The sequence below is a fragment of the Meleagris gallopavo genome, chromosome 3 (assembly GCF_000146605.3).
Source record: "Meleagris gallopavo isolate NT-WF06-2002-E0010 breed Aviagen turkey brand Nicholas breeding stock chromosome 3, Turkey_5.1, whole genome shotgun sequence".
NCBI lineage: Eukaryota > Metazoa > Chordata > Aves > Galliformes > Phasianidae > Meleagris > Meleagris gallopavo.
The window spans coordinates 80,358,714-80,382,041 of NC_015013.2; the positions used below are offsets into that span (position 1 = coordinate 80,358,714).

The window sequence follows — 23,328 nt, forward strand, 5'->3', positions numbered from 1 at the left end:
ATATTATATTATATTTTATCTGTAATTATAGTACTTTTCAGAGACAATGCTTGACATGCCATAACCTATCATCTGGGGAGTATCTGTGTGCTTTTTTTTTTATTATTTATTACGTATTGTATGTCAGAGGTGAAATTTTGATCTTAAAGATTCAGAGAAACATTTCCGGATGAGAAGATCTATAAAGCAAATTGTAACTTGAGCATTAACAGGTAGTGAGGTTAGTTCTGTCATTAACTCAGTGACAGCCCATTTGTACAAGGAGAACATTCAGCATCCTGAGAGGATCTTAATCCCTATTAAATAATGGCTAGTTGCTCTCTTACAAGGTTTACTCCTTCTGAGTGAATCACATTTTTGGCACCTTTGCTTCCAGCAGATGTGCCAATTAAGAGGATTGTACTGCATAAAGTAGTATAACCTTACCATGCCAACTTTCAGTCTTTATGGGTAGGCTCATTCATATGCAGAAGGCAAGAGAAGCAGCCAAGACATTTTACACCCCAATGGCAATCAAAGTTTTCTGAATATCTTTGCCAGTTGACTCTTAACTGCATTCTCTTGAGCCAAACGCATTTTGAGCAGAACAACTTTATAGGACAGACATGTATGTGAGTTCAAGTTCCCCACGCTTCCGCTGACAGGTCAACCTCTTGCTTCCCAGTGACACTCCCAGCAAAGGAAGGAGGTAAGCGTTGATAGGAGGCAGATCAGCCCTGCCGTCTGACTCACGCACTAGTGTTGCAATGTCTGTGTTGAAGGTCGCAATGGATTTCTCAACATAAGTAAATATCTAGCAGGCACATACACTACTTATTTTTCAAAGCATGCAAGGCACTTTTGACATCAATTTAATTTCTTGCTAATTACTTTTGAAAAAATAGCATTTGCTCCCTAATGAGGGAATTCCTATTTTCTCTTATCATCACTAAGTCCTATATTCAGAAGAAAGAGCTTAAGCTTTACAATGCCCTTTTATCTCCTTTATTAGGAAAGCAAATAGCATCCAAACAGATTCACGAAGGCCAGCCCCTCTGGCTAGGAAGCTGTCCAAGTCAGCCAACAAGAACATACAGAGCACGAGGCCCACACACACAAAGGCCAATCCAGGCTAAAGGGAGACAGCTCCCCTCCCTTACAGGAAGCACTTCTTCCTGTCAGGCAGATGAATGCCACAGCAAAAGAAAGGTCACAGACTTGCCTTCATTCTAAAAGGAAACAGAGCAATGTGCCAACCTTGCTGTCTCTGCCCGAGAATCTGGGTATTTGGAGCTATAAAGCCTACATACAAGGGACTTGGCAGATCAGATTCAAGAATAGACAAGAGGATAACAATGGAAAAGCAAAGGGCAATAAGGCTACTGTGCTGAACTTATCTCCTAGATTAAGCTGTGCATGGGATGGGATTGTCCCAGGAGCATTGCAGGTACCCAGGCTCCCGGTACCCTTCGTAAATCTAGCCCCAAATGCACCAGCAATGCCTTCCTGAGGCAGGCAGCTGTAAGATGTCCCTAGAAACAGGGAGCTGAGGTTTTCAAGATAAAGATGACTGGCTACAAGTGTTACATTTGCTTGACCTCAGTATAAGGAATTTAGGTCTTAAGGAGATAAGTGTTACGGAAGGACTGTAAGAAGATAAATTCAGTATTGCGAGGAATATTCAGCCGCAATAATGTGTTCAGTACATGCAATATGTATCCTTCCTGGAAAAAGATATGTGAGGAGACATCTAATTCAACGTGCTGGAAAAACTAGCCCTGAATAAGAACCAAAAATATTTTAATTACATTTCTGAAAGGAACACAACTGACTTCTTGTTCTTGGGTCATTTGTTTGCAGTTTAAGTTAACACAGAAAATCCACGCTAATCATTCAGTTTTTGTTAGTTGGGAGAACAACACTGTCAAGCAGTGAACAGCAGGGAATTCAAGCTTCACTCTAGAGGTAAATTCACCTCACAAGTTAAAAATGCACCCTTTGGTTAAGTATCCGTTGTTGTATACCCAGAGCACTGCATAAAGACTGCAGTAACTTTCAACATCTCAAATTCCACTTCAGGTCAGCCATGCTGTTCTGCTGCCTGGATCAGGGCTTTCATCTCAACAGCAGCCTTCAGCAAGTGATATCTTTGCTCAATTAACATGTTTAATTTTTTTTTTCTCCAGAGCTGGCATATTTTCTGAATAATGAAAAATGCAGGCAGATCCAATAATACTTCAATCACATTAATAAGGTAATCTTCATTTTCATGCAGCTTTTTATATCCATCCAACTACAGATGAATAAATGACTCCAGGTAAAACTCCCAATCATATTGATTCATTTAAGTCCTTTCTAAGAAGCATTACATTTAAAACCAAGCTAGTTCCTATCTATCCAGAAACAGCAGGTAAAATTGCAAAGTTGATATGCAAAAGAGAATTTTAGAACTGCAGAGGACTTGTCAAAACATAAAATCATTTGAGTTGAAAGGAATATTAAAAGTCATCTAATCTAAATCCCCTGCAATGAACAGGGACATCTGCAGCTAGGTCTGAGAGCCCCATCCAGCATGACCTTGAATGTCTCCAGGGACAGAGACACCACCTCTCCAGACAACCTGTTCCTGTGTCTTATCACCCTTACTGTAAAAAAACATCTTCCTTCTAGCTAATCTAAATCTCCCCTCTTAGTTTCAAGCTATTTTCCCTTGTTCTGTCACCACAGACCCTGCTAAAGACTCTGTCCCCTTCTTTCCTCTAGCTCCTCTTTAGATACTGGAATGCCACTCTCAGGTCACTTCTCAGCCTTCTCTTCTCCAGGATGAACAGCCCCAGCTCTCTCAGCCTATCCTCGTGGAAGGTGTTCCATCCCTTGAATCATTTTTGTGGCCCTCCTCTGGACACACTCCAACAGGTCTCAGTCTGTTCCATACTGAGGACTCCACATCTGGATGCAGTACTGCAGGTGAGGTCTCACCAGAGCAGAGGGGCAGGATCGCCTCCTTCAACCTACTGGCCATGCTTCTGTTAATGCAGCCCGTGATATGGTTGGCAGACAGCTGGCTCATATCCAGCTTGCCAGCCACCAGTTGCCCCAGGTCCTTTTTGGCTTTAATACCCGTTCATCCCCCAGCTTGTACTAACACCTGGGAGCTACCACAACCCAGGTGCAAGAACTCGCGCATGGCTGTGTTGAACCTCATGAGATTCTCCTGGGCTCAGTGCTCAAGCCTGTTTAAGTCACTCTGAATGGCATCCCATCCCTCAGGCATCTGCTTTGCCATTTTATGCTAAGCCACATTATTGCACATCTCACAGGCCAGACACAGTTTGGCATTAGTCTACAGTACGTTCTCCAATCTACAATGTTTGTTCAAGGTTTTTCTGCTGGAAGCTTCTTTATTTGTTCAAGTTCAAAACAATACACATTCTCAAGCAAAAGAAGTTTGAAAAAAAAAATTCAGGGGTGGAGGATGCTTCAAAGTAATCTAGTAATTTTTCTTTCTTTTTGGCAGTTACACCAAAGCCTTCAAGTTTCCTGATCTCCCTGAGATCAGAATTCTGAGAATTAACTATTAAGGAATGTTACCAGACTTTTACACAAAAACACAGTCAAGCATAAGGAGCATGAGTAAATAGCTGATATAAAGAGCACCATCTACTGACAGACAGCATTTTGACAGACCCAGACAGTTTTTCAAGGCACCGCACGAGGCTTCCAGATAATCCAGCTTTTAAAGAATTCAGCTTTCTCCTAGCGGCGTATAGTACTTTTCACATTTTCTGTCTCACTTGCCTTGTCTCTTCTGTGCCATTTAACCTGTTCACCTGCTCACTGGTCACAAGACAGCTCACACGCTCCATGGAGCAGCAGCAGTTCTAGCAGTCAGACCCCCTCCTCTTCCCATTTCTCTCATTGCACTTTCTCACTGAAATTTCCCACTTTGAACTACTCTCCCCTAGTACTTAGCTCCCATAGGAAAATAGATACGGGACAATGATTAGTTAAAATAATCAAACTTACACACAAGCTGTATTTACAGAAAAGACAGTGCATTGAGAAAAGCATGCTGAAATTCAATCACATCTACCTTTTATTCATGAAAAGACATTCAGAAAATCCTTGGCAATCTAAAGCGTACTGCTAAGATTGAAAGCAATCGGCCTTGAATGAAAGATGAATTAATAGCAGTTCTAAAACCATTAGATACAGACTCTATTGTCATGCTTTTGTTTAAAGCAAGGGAAAAAAAAGCAAAAATGTAGAGCACGTCTAGGTCAGAAAAGTCATTAGCAGTTGATGGATGCACTTACAGACATTAGAGAAAAAAGGAAAATAGGCAGAACATAATACCCACTTATGAGATGCTGTACGTAAAGGATAGAAAAGGCCTCAAGATGTGTAGTAACTCTGCTTGCTCAGAGCTGAAGGTTTTCTATTTTTAGATACACAAGTCAAGGACACATTTAACCCTAGAAGAGCATCATCACAGTGTTAATTCCTAGTCACTGATAAAATTAGAAATATTCACTCTATCGAGTATATCTTTTGAGAACTGTCTCTACTAGTAGTAGCTATGAACTCTAGGAGGGGAGCTGGGGGTAAAGGAGATCAAGAATTGTTATGTTATTTCAGAAGGTGATCATGACTGCTGTGTGGCTAACCTCTAGGTAAGCTAGAGGTTATTCATTGTTTTTCTTATGAAAAATTGTCAATGTAACAGCTTGCTAAAATCCAAATTGGTGGCCTTGCTCCCTCCCCCAGTAACTCACTGCTGCTTCTGCTAGTACAGCTCTTGAGGTTGCAAGGGTTGAAAGACCACATCTGTTAGCTGCTATGAGATACAAAATGGGCATGGTTGTCTCCCAAAACCCATGCTGAGCTTTTGCTCAAACTCAACTGGACTGCTAGTAAGCCCCAAGCTGATTCTGATGGCTATTCAATCAGAATCAGAAATAGGTGGACTCTGGTAGCACTGCACTGCAGGAGCTAGGATCAGCATCTCCTCTTTCAGGCTACAGTTTGCAAAGCAAGAGCGAGTACTACATCTCTCTTAATTGTCATAGTTAACTCTGGTTCTACTGAACTCTTTGTGGAGGTGCTTGAAGAAAGAAGGTAACATTTTCGATATAAGAATTAAAGAGTAACTGCCCAAAATGCAAGTGGCAGCTTTGTTGTAATCTCCGAAATCATGCCGCTGTCATGCAGGTGGATCTGGTCTTGTTTTACAATCCTTGAGAAGAGTTGACTCTAAAAGGAATCCCTTTACAATACAATTGAAATCAGATGTCTCAGTGCTTCTGCAGTCCAACAGACTCCACCTGTTATCTCCTGAACATTTATCATACCTACCGTTCCTCTCTTAAAACTGTCTCACTCCTGTAGTTCCTCTCCAAACCTAAACACCAGCAATTCCCTTTTAATTCATGTATCTCCTCAGTTGCCACTCTTTGCATAGGCTCCCGTTGCCCCGATAACTCCTCCTGCAGTAACACTCTAGACCTTCTCCAGAAGCAGTCCTATGGGTGGATGGATCAAAAGAAATGATACAGGCTGTAGCAGTAAACAGGATCGATTTGGCAGGAGAGGTGAAGACAAAACGTGACAAAAAGAGGACATGTAAATGAGTATGGTCCTATAGAGCTAGAAGATCAAAGATGAAAGCTGGTACACTTAAGAGAATGGAAGAACACCACAGATTAGCGTGGACAGAACAAGATATTTACTTGTTTCAACTTTTGAACAATAAGTAAATAGCCTAAAAACAAAAGGTAATCTTTTCTCTTCTGAACTCATGGCATTTCTTGAAGGAATTGGATTCATGTTCCATAATCTCTCTTTAAGAGAAATTAATTTTGAGGCTTGATCCTGCTTCCAACCACCAACAGTGTTGGTCTTTTCCAAGGTGAAGGCTTCAGCTGCATAGTAACACTGACACTTCCAAAATTCAAAGAAACATGCTGCTGCATTTTTCCCTCCTTCCCTCCCCTCCCATTGCAAACTTAAGTTGTTTAAGAGTCCATCATACTTAAATATACTTCTTGGTTTTAGACTCACCCTGCAAATTCCCTGAATGGTTAATGCCAGCACAGAGGCACCTGGCAGAACTAGCAGCCCTGGCCCAGAAGAGCTGAATGTGGCAGAAAGGCATATAAAGCCATGCCCAAGTGAAAGCAGTGTCTGGGTTTCACACTGTGGCATCGCAGGCAATGAACTCCATGCTGCTTACCAACCAACTGATCAAAAAAAGAAACAAACAAACAAACACACACCACACCAGCAGGGGAAAGGGAAGAATTGTCTTTCATTAAATATGACACTTTCCTTACTTTTGGTTTGCCCAAGTCATAATACACAGCATCACCAAACATGGCTGCTTTAACATCTGGGAGCCGTTCTCCCACGTTCTGCAGTAGCTCAACAGCTGCAACTAATCTGCAGCTGACTGCGGACCAGAGATAAAATAGGAACACTTCTGACTGGCATCCACATTCAGACATGGCCAAAAGAACTAGTGTTTGCAAAATGTGAAATTAGACTATACCAAAAAGACTCCCTGATCTCCAACACTGTTACTGTCTGCATTTTTACAGTGACTTCAGGCCCCAAACATGGTAAAGCCCTGTCGTAGGTTAACTGTTCTTTTAACTGCAGACAAAGCACCAGTGGAGGCCTTCATCATGACCCACTATGGAAAACAGCTGGAGAATCTGTCCCTGTGGACAAGAAGAGGAACATGTAGACATACTACAACATTTATTATCCTGCTGCAGCCCGGCCTCGTCAGTATTTTCCACACTTCAGGCACACATGGCAAAGCTTTTGGAGAATCAGTGTCATATATGGATGCATACACAAGAAAACATTGGTAGCAGGTTTATTCCAAAGCTCAGCTTTCTACTGAAACCACAGTTTTAACTCATCCTAATTATCATCTTTCCACAGCTGGAAAAACTGAGACAAAGATCAAGAACTTCGCTTCTAGTGAATAACAGGATTCTAAAGTAAAAGATCAATTAGAAGAAAGAAGTGGAAAAGAAGACACACACATTCCAATCTTTTCCATTTAACTCAAAGGACAGAATTTTCTCCAGCTTAGGCAGCATTTGCTTGCTGGAAGACCACTTTGATCATGAAATAGACTAGGCACACGTGTATGGCTAAGTATTCAACGTATAACTTTTGAGGTAAGAGCTATTTCTGAAGCAGTCTCCTAACATAACATTTTGCCTCCATTAGACATTAGTAACTATTTCAATATCAAACAGAAGGGCTGGCTGGTAAGTTTGAGGACAGAACTGACACATTTTGGCCTAGTCTTAATGTAATCCATGAAGTGTAGGCAGTCTCAGCTGCGTTCTGCTCACTTCAGGTCAAGCTTAAACATCCCCTATGCTCCTCCAAGAATGTAGACTAGATTTCCAGCAAACATAACAGGAGCTGAGGCACCTCACTTACACACAGGCACTTCATTTAAGTTACCCTCATCATCAACAAGCTCTATTCCACTCACTATATCTGAGGGAAGACCACTGACCAGCCATCCTTTTCCAGCCTGTCAATGAAATCACTTCCTTTGTTAGCATACCTCTGCACTGAGTGAAAGCTTGATAACACAAGATATGCCCTTCAGACATTATCAAGGCTATTACATCTACATGCCCCTTTTGTGATAGTAACACATTTTACTTACAGTGCTGAGCAGTTATGTCATTTGAAATGGTAAAGAAAAGAAATTCTCACTTGTAGAGAGAAAAGTGGACTACAGCAACTGCTAATCAGTTTTGTCAGAAGCATCCAGTGAACACATGGGACAGATTAATGAAATTATTGTTACAGCACAGATGAGATGCACAATTTGCAGAACCTACAGTGCCAGCAACAAAGCATTAAACCGCTTTCCTATTTTAAATGCTAGATTGGTTCTATAATACATTTTGTAATCCTTCTAATCAGAATTCTATTATTTTCTTTAAAGGGCAATTCTATATTTTTTTCTTCCCCATCAAGGCATCTGTGTCACTAAAATACTGATTTATTTTTGAAGTAATCTCCATGAAACTCTGAATGTAGTAGCTTCAAAGTGAAAGCAGAGGTGTTGGATGGCATGGTGGAGCAGCTTCAAAACAGGGCAAGCAGTGGAATAGGCAGTGTAAGTACATTATGCATCTGCATGCTGCATGGAATTGCTTTTTCCTCTAAAAGCTGCTCCGTCTTTTATCTATATTTCTCTTTTGCTGAAGAGAAGCACTTTTAAACGAGTCTGTGTCTACATGTGTCTATAATATTAAACATCTCACTTTTAGAGTGCTACCATGGCTTTTTACCACTTATGTTTGCTAATACGCACTGCATTGCTGCTCCTATTCGAATTAGCATAACAGGAAAGAACACAAATTCCACATTGGTAGCTTTCACAGGACAATACGAGCCCAAGCAGTCTACATTTCCCTCCTTATGCTCCCACTGCTGCCTCCCTCTTGTAGCCATCTGCTTCTGCCTAACCTACACATGCACACATTTGCTCCTGGAATCCCCATTTTGCTGTGGCTTTGTACCACCCTAGCACAGTGGAGGGTCATAGGCTGCACCATTTCCTACAGCCAACACCTTGCCTTCCTTCACATCCACTCTGTGCTCATGTAAGTATTGAAAATGTTTTCATTGTTGATTTATTTTTTTAAATAAAAGTCCAATGAGAAGAGGGTTGAAAAACAGGAAATTCTCTTCCTGGTATCAGTAATGCAGATGGAATCAAAAAGCTTATTTGTAAAGATGAATTTTGTAAAGGACCCCATCAAGTAGCTCAGAAGGTCAATAGTGGTCTTATCTTCTTTGAGTAAACTTCATCTGCTCTCTGTAGAGCCATCTAAAGAGCTAAGTATTAGCCTGAGCTAGTGATTTTGAATTCCTACGGGGAGAAAAAAGAAAAAGAAAAGCAGTAGGAGAGAAATCCTATCTGGAGAAGGGAAGAAAAAAATGGTCCTCAGAGATATCCCTCTTTTCTTTACATAGTCCTGGGTAGAGCACAGCAAACGAACTCGAGTAAGATCTCCTTGTATGCAGCTGCTGTCAGGGTATACGGTATTTCAGAATCCCCAGGTATGCAGTCAGGGCACTGATGAGCAGGAGAAGACAGATCTTTTATGCTGAATGCAGAAATCATGGCAGAAAAAAAGCAAGGATCATCACATAACAAGAATGCAAGATATAGCAGTGGGGAAAAATACTCTATACCAAAATATACTTAAGACTCCAAAAAAAAAAAGTCCTCCTAAAAAAGCTGACTTACAGGACCCCAAAAAGCCAGATGTGTTTCTTTCTTTTCCTGGCTAATTACAATTTCAATTCTGAACCAGACAATTAAACTTTGCCATGCAAGTAAAGTTACTCCAGCACTTCATTCCCTCCAGTGAGGAATAAAACCAAAACAAAACAGCTGCAGCTGCCTGAAATGCACAGAGTAACCCAGTGCTCCCACTTCACTGCCTGGGACAGAGGTAGAACTCACTGCATCCCTTCGAGACATCAGACAGGTCAGAATCATAAATGATAAGCTGAGAAAGAAAGATTTGTAGACATCAAAAATTTCAGCATCTGAAAGCACAAGATCACAGATACTTCTAATTATGCAAAATATAACAGAAAAAGCCCACTGAAAATAAAGGAGAAGCAAGTATGATAACCACTGTGCATTACTAATAACCACAGAACAAGAGATTAGAAAGGCTTATTGCCGTGAAGAATAATTATTTCAATTGTGTAACACTATTAAAATAAGTACAAAACTACTTGAGATGTACTGTGCTCTCAGGTTCTGCAGCTATTTCTGCTAGTCCTACAAAAGATCCTACACTGCATGTGTTTCTTCACTATTTCAAAGAGAAGAGATTGAGAAAAAAATTCAATTAAAAAATAATAAAAATTAAATATAAAAACAACACTCGAGCTATCTATTTAATAGTAGGAAGTGGTTTTCAGTGTAGTACCTTTAGATCTGTTACCTACCTCTCTGCAAAATACAACTAGAAAAGTAACTTGCTATCAGTAAGGTACCATTTCAGCATGCAGGATTTGCACCTGCATGGGAATATAATTATGGGTTTGCAATTTAGACGCCCTCCCGCCAAGCTGCACAATTTTAAAGCAAAACCCAAAGGAATAGAACAGACCATGCAGGATGAGGCTGAATCTTCACTTTCCGAGGAGAATCATAGAATGGCTTGGGTTGGAAGGCACCTCAAGTATCACCAAGCTCGACCCCCTCGCCACAGGCAGGGCCACCAACCTCCACACTGAATATTAGACCAGGCTGCCCAGGGCCAACATTTGTCAGCTTCAGTCAGCTGAAGTCTGGGTGCTTGCTTATATATCTTATGGCCACCAGAAAGTTTCAGAAGAGTGGGGACAATAATACAATATTTTTCTATTTCTGAAAAGAATCTGCCAGCCACCCTCATTACTCAGAAGCCTAATAGCTTCTGCTGGGACACTTTCCCAGATGTAGATCCAAAGCACTCCTATGGCAGTGCTGAGCTCTCCAGAAGGCTGTGACAGGACAAGAGGAGAGTGGTTTTAAACTAAAAGGGAGATGTTGATTAGATATCAGGGAAAAATTTCTCAACTCAGACGGTGGTGAAACATTGGCACAAGGCTGCTCAAAGAAGCTGTGGATGCCCCACCACCGGAGGTATTCAAGGTGAGTTTGGGTGGGCAGTCCAATCTGGTGTGTAGCAACCCTGCCTATGGCAGGGGGTGGAACTGGAAGGTCTTTAAGGCCCCTTTTAACCAGAGCCATTCTATGATTCTACGAGGCTAAAAGAGCTGCTTTTACTCACATCGATCCTGATCAGGGCCCAAGCAGGCAGCAATAAATGCTCTCCTCCTACTATGATTGTAGTCAGCCCTTCAATGCTGTTTGGTGTCATAAGGAAAAACTGCTTTCTAAGAAAGCAAAAGCAATCCAAAGAAATACTGAGCCATATATACTATAACAAAAAGTATTCTCTTCTGGAAGCAATGCAGCAGTCATCAACAGAAGACACTGTAAGACACTTCTCTTCATTTACCAGCTTCCTTCCAGGGTTTTCATGAACATAACAAAGGACTGTTAATTCATGTCTAACTCAGATAAAAATCTGCCATTACTGACACAAACATCTAACTGCAGTGGCTGCCATTATAAAACTTTTATTATTTGTTACTGATGCTCCCACATAACGAGACAGATCAGATATAAACACCTTACTTGAGAAACAAAACTCCCCAAATCAATTATAAATTTATTTCAAAGTTATTATTTACTTACAATACATAAAATACAATATATGGCTCTGGGCAGCCTGGTCTGGTGGTTGGCAACCCTGCACATAGCAGGGGGGTTGAAATTAGATGATTAGATGATCATTAGATGATCAACCCAGGCCATTCTATTATTCTGTGATATAAGTAAATTCTAATAAGCAACAGATCAGACGGGGTCTCATGCTTGCAATGAACAGCACTTCATGGGTACAGCACGTGGGCAGCCTTGGTAGAGCTTTTTGTGCTGCAGATGATATTCTGAACCTGGTTCAGAAAGGATTCCTGTTAAAGCCTCTACTGAAGGAAGTATGGTATTGAGAAGTGTTGTAAAACTTTCAGCATCACATATAGTTATCTCTGTATAAACACAATGAGGCAGAACATTTGGGACTAAAGTAGGGCTCAGAAAAAAAATTGGGCCCACAAAAAGGAATCAGAAGTAGTATCTTCATAATTAGAGAATCTCAGAAAACACACACAAAAGAGGTTAGATGTAGAAGGTTCTAGTTAAATAAATTGTCTACACACAAAAAATGTACTTATAAAGCATCAATGAATCATGAACATCATTTAGATACATGTAATCATAGACTTGCTTGGGATTGCTTATATTTGATATATGTAACAAGCTGGTTCTTTAGCAGAGTCCAAGGAAAACTGAGATCATTATTCCATTTTCCTTTTTAAACTGCACCTCAATCTATGAAAATTAGATTCCATACTCATTAGGAGCTACTAAATGAGTGCTCCTTTGCTGATGCTATACTTTTTCCTGCCTGTGTCCCAAATTTAGAAACAAATACTTGTACTTCTATGTTTGCAACACAGCAGCAACATAAGAGAACTTAAAACTCATCTGCAGCCCATGAGTTATTGCTGTTCCCCAAAACCATAGCTGAGGACAGAAAAAGAAGGACATGCTCCATTAGAAAGGAGATTGTTTGTTTCTTTGGACAGCAAAACCTTAGAATTGCCAGTGGCTTAAAGTGCTGGAATTGATCCCAATGAAGATAAATTAGACAACTGAAAACAGAAATGATGTTGTATAAGGCATCCGAAATGGCACCCAATACATGGCACTGCTTTGTGTGATGCAAGTCTCCCTACTGTGGATGCAGCACGTGTGTTAATATTATCTGAACACACAAGATTGCAAAGAAACCTTTCTTAAAAATAACTTTGCAATGAGGAAATATAAAACAAATGGATCTGTTCAAATGTTTTATTTACCAAACTCTATTCCCTCTCATCTTCCCACTGTACAGATATGACTGCATGTATCAAATGTCATAAAGACGGCTTACTTTCAATCCTAAAGCCACACAAGTTACAATCCCAACTATATCTTCTCATTCTAGAGGATAAAACAACATAACACTGAAATGAAGGGAGAATAAGCCACAAAAGACATGCCATTTCAAGCAGCAACATATAAATCCAAATGAGAAACATCACTAAATTAATACCAGCCATAAGAAACCACAAAGTAACTAACAGGGTGGAGAAAAGCAGCCCAGTTGATTAGGTTGATGCTATTATGCCAGGTTTATTCCATCAAGCAAAACGTTTAGCTCAGGGTGGGGTTATTTTGTTGGTCAGCTGTTTATTTGTTTTTTGTTTTTTGTAAATCCAAAACATGATCCACTCTTTCTACATAAAGCTACTGCAATTAGATGTAGGCAGCTAATGGCTGATTTTACTACCTTGAGAGCAGCATGCTTCCCCTCTTCCCTTGGCTACCCCCAACACAGAGTCTTGGAAATGGTTTTCTACACATCAGTCCAACATACAGCTCACACAGTAGAGAAAGATTCCATTATATTAAATCACCAGTACACCTCATTCTGATTTTCCACTAGAATGAGCCTTTTGTAAGCAAAGATGAGTTTAATCTGTCTATGTTCCATGACAGCTATGAGCCTGTTCTCAGCTGGAAGCCCTATTGTATCATTAAGCTTGTTCATGTTCAAGCTTTTAAGATCTCCTCCAAGTTAAACATACCTGAATCTTCAACACTGGGTAGATTTGCATCTGATGAGGTTGAAACAGGGCAGCCAAGCTTGCTTTTATCTGCAAAAGGCTGGGTAAATGCATTGTAGCTGAACTTCGTCTCAAAGGCCATCCAAAATTTGGTGGTCTTTACACCATATAAATGATTCGAGTCAACACAGCACAAATATGTTTGCCAAGGGCTCAACAGAGATCAGTAGCTTGCTTGATAACTGGCCACAAAACAGACTACAAAAACCACTGATATTCACAGAATGTTGAATAATCTGAGTTGGAAAGGACCTACAAGGATTGAGCCCAATGGGAGATTTTGCTCTATTCTAGCTCAACCTGGGTCTAGCTCAATGACAAAGACAGAATGAAATGAATTTAAGCCGTACTCATAACTAGACATTTTAGATAAATATCATAGTGTAGAATTCATATCAAGCCTTTATCGTTGAGGGTAATGTTCAAAACATTTAACATTGTACTTACTTTTTAGAATAAAACATCATAATTGTATACATATTTGTAAGACTTACTGTACTGATGACAGTAGGGAATACTCCTTTTTTGTTCAGTCACTGAATTGTTACAGTACCTAACCTTAAAAAAGCCTTAAAAAAAAAAAAGAAACAAATATCTGAATATTTTATTCACTCTATTAACTTCCAAAGTGTCAGATACAGGGTTTTGTTTTGTTTTGTTTTTTTTGTTTTGTTTTGTTTTTTGTTTTTTAGTTTAAAAAAAAAAAAAAAAAGAATTTTCCATTCTGCAGAAACCCTTCTCCCTCCTCACAAGACCTGGTTTTAGACCCGGCAAGGTCAAAGAAAATAACAGGGCTTTTAAAGGATCTCTCCCCCTTTTTTTTTTCTTCAAATATTCTTTTATATATTTTAAACTAGTACAGTATATCTAATACGATAAATTGTTGTCCTATACCTGAAGTATCCAGAGTGCACACATTCATCTGTACTTCAAACAAGAAACAGCAGAATTGGAAGCACATACTTCCTTATACTTATTTTTGTACCTTTGTATGCCTTCAATAAAATGATAAATGCTTTTTAAGCAGTTAGGACTTCAAAATGCATGGATTATTAAAGATTAATTAAAATATATAAGGATCCAGTCCTACCTACCTTAGATATTTCTGGCTCCACTTGTTGCCTCTTGGGCGTCTCTTTTGATTCAGGTCCTTTCAGAGCACTGCTGTTCTTGGCAGCGGGGGATTCAGCTCCCTCACCTTCAAGTTGCAGATTAATACCTTCAGTGGGGACAGGGTGATCAATACCATTTGGATTCAGATTGCAATGGATAGCTGGGAAAAAAATATGACAAGGAAAACATCGCTTACAAAAGAAGAATCCAAACGTTGCAAACAGTTATCACAAAGTACTGGGAAATGCCATATGGGAACAGAGTTATGTCAAACAACAGCAAAAGATCTGTCTGTAGCTTGACACAGATCCAGGATGAGATATTTGAGGAAGAAAATGAGAGGGAATGTAGCACTATATAAGCCTATTTCATGCAGGCCTCTGTGTCACACTATACCCTATTGGCATTACTACAGGCTCTGAGACTCTCAACTTAAAGCTTTTACTACTGTAGGACAATATATTGCCTGTATTTAGCTTTCAGCCATACCTTTTTCCTCTTTTCTAGGCAAGTAAGTTAAAGATTTTCTATTACATTTTCTATTAACTGCAACATTCATGGTTCCAAACAATGAGGGTCAAGTAAGCTGTGCACAGCAAGTCAGAAAGTCGGTCTCTGCATAGAGTAATGACTTAGCCAGCTGATTATCTCCCCTTCAGCACTTTGTACTGCTGCAAATCACCACCTACACCATCCTAACAAGCACAAGGGATGCACTTTCTAGGAGCATATAATGAGGTGTGGACTAACAACATCAGGATAAGGAAAGCAGCCAGAGGAAATAAAAAAAAAACAAAACATAAATGAGTGCAAACCATACATAGAAATGCACTTTTAGCACTACCACAGTAGCTTAATTGTTTTCTGCCTGAAATTTCACAGTTCCAGCACACGCATAGAGAGCAACCTTAACAACTTGCTTGGCACATGCAGAGATTTTAAGATGTATAGATCCTAGGGCAACTTCTCCTTCATGCAAGCATCAGATTGCTGTGTTTCTGTTCTGTATTTCTGTGCACTGCTCCTAGCACAGCTGGTAATTAATAGCCCAAACTTCCCCTGCAATAGAAGAGCTTTGTTCACATAGTGCTGCACAATCTTCGATAGATCAAATAGAAACCCAAAAAAACAATGTAAAGCCAAATTAAAAGCTGCCCTTTCACTCTTGCTTGGCTTAGGTGTAAAGGGTGGAGAGCAGGGGAAGGAATGAGAGCTGCCAGCTTTGGCAGCTATGCGTGCGATCAGCCCCAAAAGCCTCCCATAGAAAACAGGCTCCAGCAGCCTCAGAATGGGTAAAGGGCCCATCAACTACAGCACCTTCTGAATACCCATTACTCAAATTCCAGAGTCTTAACTGAAAGTACTAAATAATAGAAATTCCGTGGTGCAGAATTAAAGGAAACCCAAAGGGTCAAAAAATTTGCCTTTTTTCTTTGGTTTTCTTTGCCTTTCTTTTCTTTTCAGACACAGCCACATATTTGTAAACAGTGAAAGATTTGTACAGGGACCACAATAACTACATCTGTAAGTTAAGGATCAAAAACTCCTACCTTCAAGTCAAGGAAACAGCTTAGGGTTGCATGGTTAGATTGTGGTTGGACTTGATATTTATTTAAGGTCTTTTCCAACCTGAGCAATTCTATGATTCTGTACTTCTATGAAGGGTAATTCATTAACAACAGTGAGTGGTAGAAAGCAGTAAAGAACTGTAATGTTTTATTACAAATTGCAGCCATTATTTCTAAAAGCGAAAAAAAAAAATCTGTCACTGGTCAATAGAAAACCAGTAAATTACAGTAAAAAACAGAAGGGAACTAAATTTCACTCTTACTGTGATTGTAAGGGAACCTAAAAGCATGGAAAGGAAGAGGGATGTGCAGCTGTCATTTGTTCATACCTGCCATCTTTCCCTATCATTCCAGCAGGCCAGGCATTTGCAGTTTCTTCATAGAGCTGTTACAGAGCCCAAGTTTCCCAAGCCAACTCCAAAGTGCTCTTCCCTAATTCTAGCTAGAGCTCTTTCATTTGAAAGTCTCTCTTCCCTCATTCAATCCAATGCTGAAGGCAAAGCCAAAGCAAGTCTCCTCATTCTGGCCTTGCTTCTCATCGGTGAGGAAGGAGAACAGATGACTGCCCTCAAGTCACTCCTTTCTTCCTACAGCTTTTCCCAGCCACACTGCTGAGTCATACCCAAATATCAACACTCAAAACTCAACCACCTTAGTAGAAGCATTTCTTAACTTTTGAGTCTTGTATTCCTAGACACATGCCATGCTAACCCCTTCCCAGATTTTGCTTTTATCGTGGCTACAGGACTACAATGGAGCTAAACTTGATAACAGCTGCTTGATTTTTCCCTTCCAGAACCTCTTTCTGCGTCAGGAAAAAAAAAAAAGCAAAACTCCTTTTATACTCTGCAGTAAAGCTTACAGGCTTCACTTGCTCTTGTTGCACAGCCCTTGTGGGGAGGTATCATGAACCTGCCCAGCTGCTCTTCAGCAATTTTAAGGGAGGTTTCAAGAAGATTCCTTGTGGCTTACAATTACATTACTGTGTGTCTACGGATACCAAAAAATTCCCTCTCTCCTAGACCACACTCACCTGTCATTATTTTTTCTAGATCATATTTGCTTACCTGAAAGAAAAAAGTAATCACCACAGAAAAGACAGACATGAGCCATCAAGACAGGTTTTTCCACAGTCCAGTGTACATGGAAGCAGTTCTGTTAGCAGTCAGATGTCAGATCGCAGTTCCCCTCCTTCACCAAAACTGAGAGGTATCCTAACCACCCTGTAGAAGAGCATGGGCTAGAAGCTAGACGTGGAAGACACTTGGTTAGGAATTGTATCCATAAAATAACCAAACTGTCTTCTGCAAGAATCCTGCCCAGCTGAATAGGAGGACTTCTGCATCTTCAGAATGTTAACATACCTCAGCAGCACCCACAAACACACAGGGTCCATCTGTCAGTCCCCTTTCTCACCACTGAGAAATCACAAAGCACAGCAGGCTTTCACTCCAGCTGGAAGATTGCTCCAGCAGCAAGCTTTCTGTGAACTACTCATCCCTTCCCAGTGGGCTCTGGACAATAGACACTGGGGAGGAAGGTGGGATGAACAAGGAAAGCCTTCTAGGTTACAGCACTGATTCACTGTACATTACGGGGAACAAATGATCCATATTTTTGATAACATGGTATCATCACCTGGATGGCTTAGGAAATAAATGAATTAGGCGGCAAGATGCTGCTTGACTCTTGGCTTATCATTCTTTCAAGAGTAACAAATGTTAGTGCTGTTACAGCAATGCTTTATATTGTGCTCCTTCAGGATACAGAAAGAAAAAATAAACTGGACAGGCTCCTGGCAAATACATACACCCCCATTACCTTTTTATTGAAAAGAGTTGATTGTTTAAAAGCAGCATGGGCTGCCTCAGAAAAGATTTGTTTTCTAGCTACTGATATCAGGTTGGGAGAAAACGACAACTTTCTTTTCTTTTCTTTTGCAGGGGGAGAAGGACAGAGCTCATCTCCTTCTTCCTTCCTTTCCCCTCATCGCAGCCTTGGCTTACCTCTAAGCCTAGGCTGGCTGCATTCCTTCAGGAAGGCACAGCAGAGCCTCAGCACAGGGAGAGGGCCAACACAAAAGGAACAACTGCCTAAGTGAGAATAAGCATCATTCCAGTCAGTTGGCAAAGCTAATATCTCTTTGTCGTGAGCCACTGACAGGTGGTCAGCTCAATAGAGCCTTTTCCAGTGTAACATTCAACTCTCAGCTACACAGAAGTCAAGAAGAGAAGTTGCTTGCATGGTCTTATTCCTGTTACTGCACAGAAATTCCATATATCCAGCTCTATAGCAAGCAGAGGTGGAACTCTTGTCTCTTTAAATGTGCAGTACAAACCATAATTGCTCTTTCAAGACTTGTTAAAAGCAGGGAAAAAGGTCAACGCGTGGTCAGTAAAAACATGCCCTCTACTTAAACTAGCACCTGATATAATTTCAGCTAGATAAGGCCAGCTCTAAACATTGAGATTGACTATACAGAGGTACAGGAGGGCTGACAGCTATGAGGCTTGAAGTTCTGTAGAACTGAACTGAGCAGCTCCTACAGAGATCTTAATTCACTAATTTTATCACAACTGAACTCCCATCTCAGCTGACTCTTCTTAATTGTAAAGCTCATCTCTTCGGGGAATTAACAGCGTTCATTTGAAAAAAAAGATTCTCTTTAAATAAAGACAAAGGAGTTTCTTACTAAAATACCTGTCCAGACTCTTACCTGTCCTCCTCCTGGTCTTGGCTAATGCTAGGTCATCCCACCTACCGCATTCAGGTCACTTCCCCATGCCACTGCCTTGACAATAACCTTACAGTCTCAGCACTTCCCTCTGACAGATCGAACCCACTTCAGCACTCCCAGATAACAAAAGTCTAAAGAGACTTCTACTTCCATATCACTATGAGCCTAACATTGTATCAGCAGTATCACCATGTTTTGAAGAAGAACTTCTTCCAATATTCTTCCATATATCGTCCATATATTTCAGAAATACAATTCATCATCCAGTTTCAAGTCACTGAAGGTCTCCTTTCCCCTTATGCCCACCAGTTAGCCCTGTTCTGAAAACGCCAACCAACAGCTAATCAGGTTTCCAACAATTGTTACTTCAGGTGGATTGAAAGCTTTCTGTGGTGGGAACTTATTACTGTTGAGGCGAAAGGCTGGGTGTTCTGTGCAGCCCAGCAACAGGCAGATGATGAATGGTGTTGGCATACAATGACACAGATCTACAGATAACATTTAGAAAACTGACTATTATTTAAAACAAAGGTACTTAGTGCTCTTGTAAGCCTAGCTCAATAGTAGAGCTGAATCTACAGGAAAATAGCCTTTTTTCCAGTAACTTTGAAGGAAAGACTGCTTAGATCTGCCAAGTTATGAGAAGCAGAAACTGTGAGATAACGGCAGACCAGGCACCCAAAAATGAGGAAATGACCACATCTGCCCCCTAAAAAAACTACAAAAAGGAAATGAATAAATCCAACACGGTGTGTTTTCTCACACACTAGAACACAAAGCCAAGTCCTTTCTGTGCAGACAGAGCAGGCAAATTCATTGCCCTAAAGAAGCTGCTACATGAGCAGAGCTCTGCTCCCACGCAGATCCCTCAGAGCATGTGCACGCAGCTCTAAGAGAGCTTGCAGGGCACTGTGAATGCTCTGCTTCCCTAGCTGCCTTCCTCCCATACATGTTTGCCTCACAGATGGCAAGCAGCCAAGAAACAGCTTGTCTGAGCACGCTTGATGGTACACCAAAGTCACCAAGAGCCACAGCAAGCTATTGTCATCTGGGGGGAGGCCTCCCTTTTACTTGAGGATACTCTGTAAACCTTGTCTTGCAAAAGCCTGAAGGCTCTCTTCAAAAGACAGCCTTGATACACCCAGCTTTGTGCATGGCCAGATGGGAAGTCTCAGTCTCTCCATCTGTGAGCTCCAGGCTTAGATGATCAAATCTACCATCAGCCGCTACCTCCACTGCGTGTTCCACTGCCTCCTGTGTCAAACGTGTCTGAACTACCTGTTTCAGTGGGAATACTGCTGGCTGCTTAAAATTTTAAGCAGATCAATTAAGACTACATTAAAGCAGATTTGGCAAGAGCTCGAGTTACATGCAATAACAATTGCTCTATTCTGAAAAGTGATTGAGTAAAAATAGCATCTTCTTACTCATCTGCCGTGTTCTGCGTGCATCACAGTCATATGCTAGCTTTTTCTCTTTGGAGATGAAAAGCAGGCACAGAAGAGACCCATCCAACCTCTAAATTCCTAGAAAACTTTCAAACATCAAATACTTACAAACATGCAAGCTTTCTTCTATGTACTCATGCCACAGGCTTGGCTGCACAATGCTAAGAGGTAAGTCTGTACAAACCACCTACCATTCCCATCATAAAATGCCATTACTTTAGGAAAGGACAGAAGTTAGTCCACACAGATGGAACATGAACAAACTCAGGTCAGATGCAGCGAGGACTCTATACCCAAGCATCAGAGTCACAAAAATTGAACAGGTCTTTCCAGAAGAGAGCATCCAGCAAGACCTGAGGACAGCAGCTCTCACTCTACTCAATCTTTCCGTTTTTGCTTGGTCCTTCACCAAAAGCAAGAGCTCCAACCATGCAACATTCTGCAGTCAGCTCTCCCAGTTAGGCTGCTACGTACTTCCAGGTGCTGCATTTCAATGATGTCTGCAAAAACAGCATCCCCAGAGTTTTTGCTTGGTATCAGTCACAAACCACTCTAACTGGGTTGGTCAGCTGCAGAGAAACATTCACACAGAAAACAGATTTCCAGATAGGGACTGATGCTCACATTGACCAATAAGCCAGAAGGCTCTGCATCTCCTCCCAAATATCTGGAAGCTAGGATCATCTGCCTTCTCAATCAGCTTTTAGTTTTGAGAAACAGTCTAATTTTTACCCATAGGAATTATTTATCCATACATCCAGCTATTGTAAACTAGCACAGTTCCATCAACCTGTTATTTTGGACCAGCTGAAGCTGTAATCTAAGGCTCATATAAATCCAACCTGCTACTTATGTTGGAATCTAGTAAATAGTGTAGGCAACCCACTGACAAACTGCCCTCAAGACCACAGTGTTGCTCCGATCAGCCTAGCTAGTAGCCAGCACATCAATAGTAGCCACAAAGAACTAAGAAGCCCAAGTCATTCAGGATCTTTTTTTCAACTTCCATACAGGTAATGTGGGTTCATCAGAAAACTCTTAGAAGACTGAAGTCCCACAGGATTTTGTTAAAGTAACACGGGCGCCTAGCTATCTGCATCTGTTGGTCAGCAGCAAAAATCAGCAGTGAGCAGCTACAAATAGGCTGTGCCAGGGCTGAGCTGTGGAGAGTTTTGCAAAGTGCTGCTACTGATGAGTTGCACCAGGAGATTTGGGTTCAAAGCTCAGACATGGACAGCCAGACAAAGTGTAAAGCAACTGCAACTGTGGAATAACTCCATGGTACCAAGCCAAGCGCCACTACACACCATTCCTCCGCAAACCACACTCCACATGCTCCTACATCTTTGACAACTTTCCTACTGGAAATTACCTGTTCATTTTTTATATGGCAACATCCACTTTCCATTTCTTATTCCATAGGTTTTAGCAATGCTGCTAAACAAAGATGTTTCTGTTCCACCTGCTCTTCAGGAGACAGCCTGCATATTGTCACTACAGCAGACAGGCCTTGGAGCCTCAGCAATGCAAGCTCTGCCTTTTGTAACAGCAACAGGATTGTGTGATGAAAAGCAGAGACAACGACTGAGGAGCCAAATTATTTCTGAAGCATTTTCTCATTCTATTTTAATAAACGTCAATTGGTGCAAGCTGCTCTTGAATTCACACTAACAACAGAGGCTCATTGAAAACCAGCTCAGTTCAGTGAATAAGACAGGTCTATCCCAAATCCAGCAAGGGTACAAAGAGGATAACACTGGCAAAGAAGGGAACTGTTGAGAATGAATTACCCCAGATCTTAGAGTAAAAATTAAAAAAGAAAGCAAGTAACAAATACTGCATGTTTACAAAAACATATTTTGAACAACTGACTGCAAAACAAATCAACAATTACTTTCATTACTTGTTAATAAGAAAACTTATGCCAGTGTCTATAAAGTTTATCCTGAAAAGTGAAACAACTCCTCTGGATGTCTGGTAGGTCTGCCAGATGCACGGAGTTCCAGTCAAGGGCAGTGTTACAGGACTGAGAGGCCTAAGTATATTGAACACAAATCAATGGGTATGTAGAGAGGAAGAGCTACACGAATGCACTCAATGGAGAAAAAGCATCCACCAGACATCAACTGTCTGTCATCAGTTGACTGGTGCAAACTCCAGAGGCAATACTACTGTTTGCTGCCTGCTGATGTCTTGACAGCGAACTTGAAGACGAAGCGTATTGAAAACAAACGCCATAGTTGGGTGAGAAACAAGTCTTCAGTAGTTCCAGTATTCCTAGAGAGAATTTGTCTCATAGCTATCAGATGAGTACCTTCTAAATATTTCTGCTTCACAGATTAGCTCGTCACAGTCCACCACAAACCAGGCCCATGCAGCCTACTAAGCCCAGCTCAGATGCACATAAGTCAGTACTACTGCATCAAAGGTGCCCTGTCCCAGTCACACATCACGGAACTCTGCCTTTGCCCTGCTGCACCTAATGAAGGCTGGTGCCTGTTGAACACATGGAAATTCACAGGTTGCTCTCAACCGCCTCTAAGTTCTTCAAGGTCATCCCATCCCCTGTACATTTAGTGAAACAGCCTAAAAACATCTTCTTTCCTTCCCCCAGTAAAATCCTTCACCTCCTACTGCTTACAATACCACTGCATCCTACTCCCTCCAGTACCACAGCTGGTCCACATAGCAACAAACCATTAGATGAAAGCAGGAAATTATTTTGCCAGAGGGAGATCCAGGAGAAAGCTTCTATTTACACACATTAAAATTCTTCTTTCTTTTCTTTTCTGAAATGGCATTATGAAAAGTCTGTTTCTTCCTTTTACTAGAATACTTGCAGAGAAGCAAATCAACTCAACTAAAATCCCCTCCCCCCAAAAGAAAAACACAACAAAACCACAGCAAACCCACAGAAACAGGGCAGAGGAAAGCAAACGCACAGGGGAATGGAAATAAATAGTGATATTAGTGTTTGTCTCAAGAATATTAAGCCGTCAAGGTTCCATGTTAGACAGAAATGGACAGGACTGCACCAAAGAAAGGCTACAGTCCATGTTGAATATCTTCCTCAAGCCCTATTCCTGTTCAGCCACACATTCCCCGTAAGCATTCTCAATTGTGTAAATGAATGCAA

General features: G+C 40.9%; 1 protein-coding gene across 1 annotated transcript in view; it reads right to left on the minus strand.

Annotated features, from left to right (window-relative positions):
* SAMD12 (sterile alpha motif domain containing 12) overlaps positions 1–23,328 on the minus strand; it is a 178,973-nt gene that overhangs the window by 145,584 nt on the left and 10,061 nt on the right. The window contains exon 3 of the mRNA XM_031552972.1: positions 14,421–14,599. Coding sequence (XP_031408832.1) covers positions 14,421–14,599 — 179 coding nt within the window. The remainder of the gene's footprint in view (positions 1–14,420; positions 14,600–23,328) is intronic.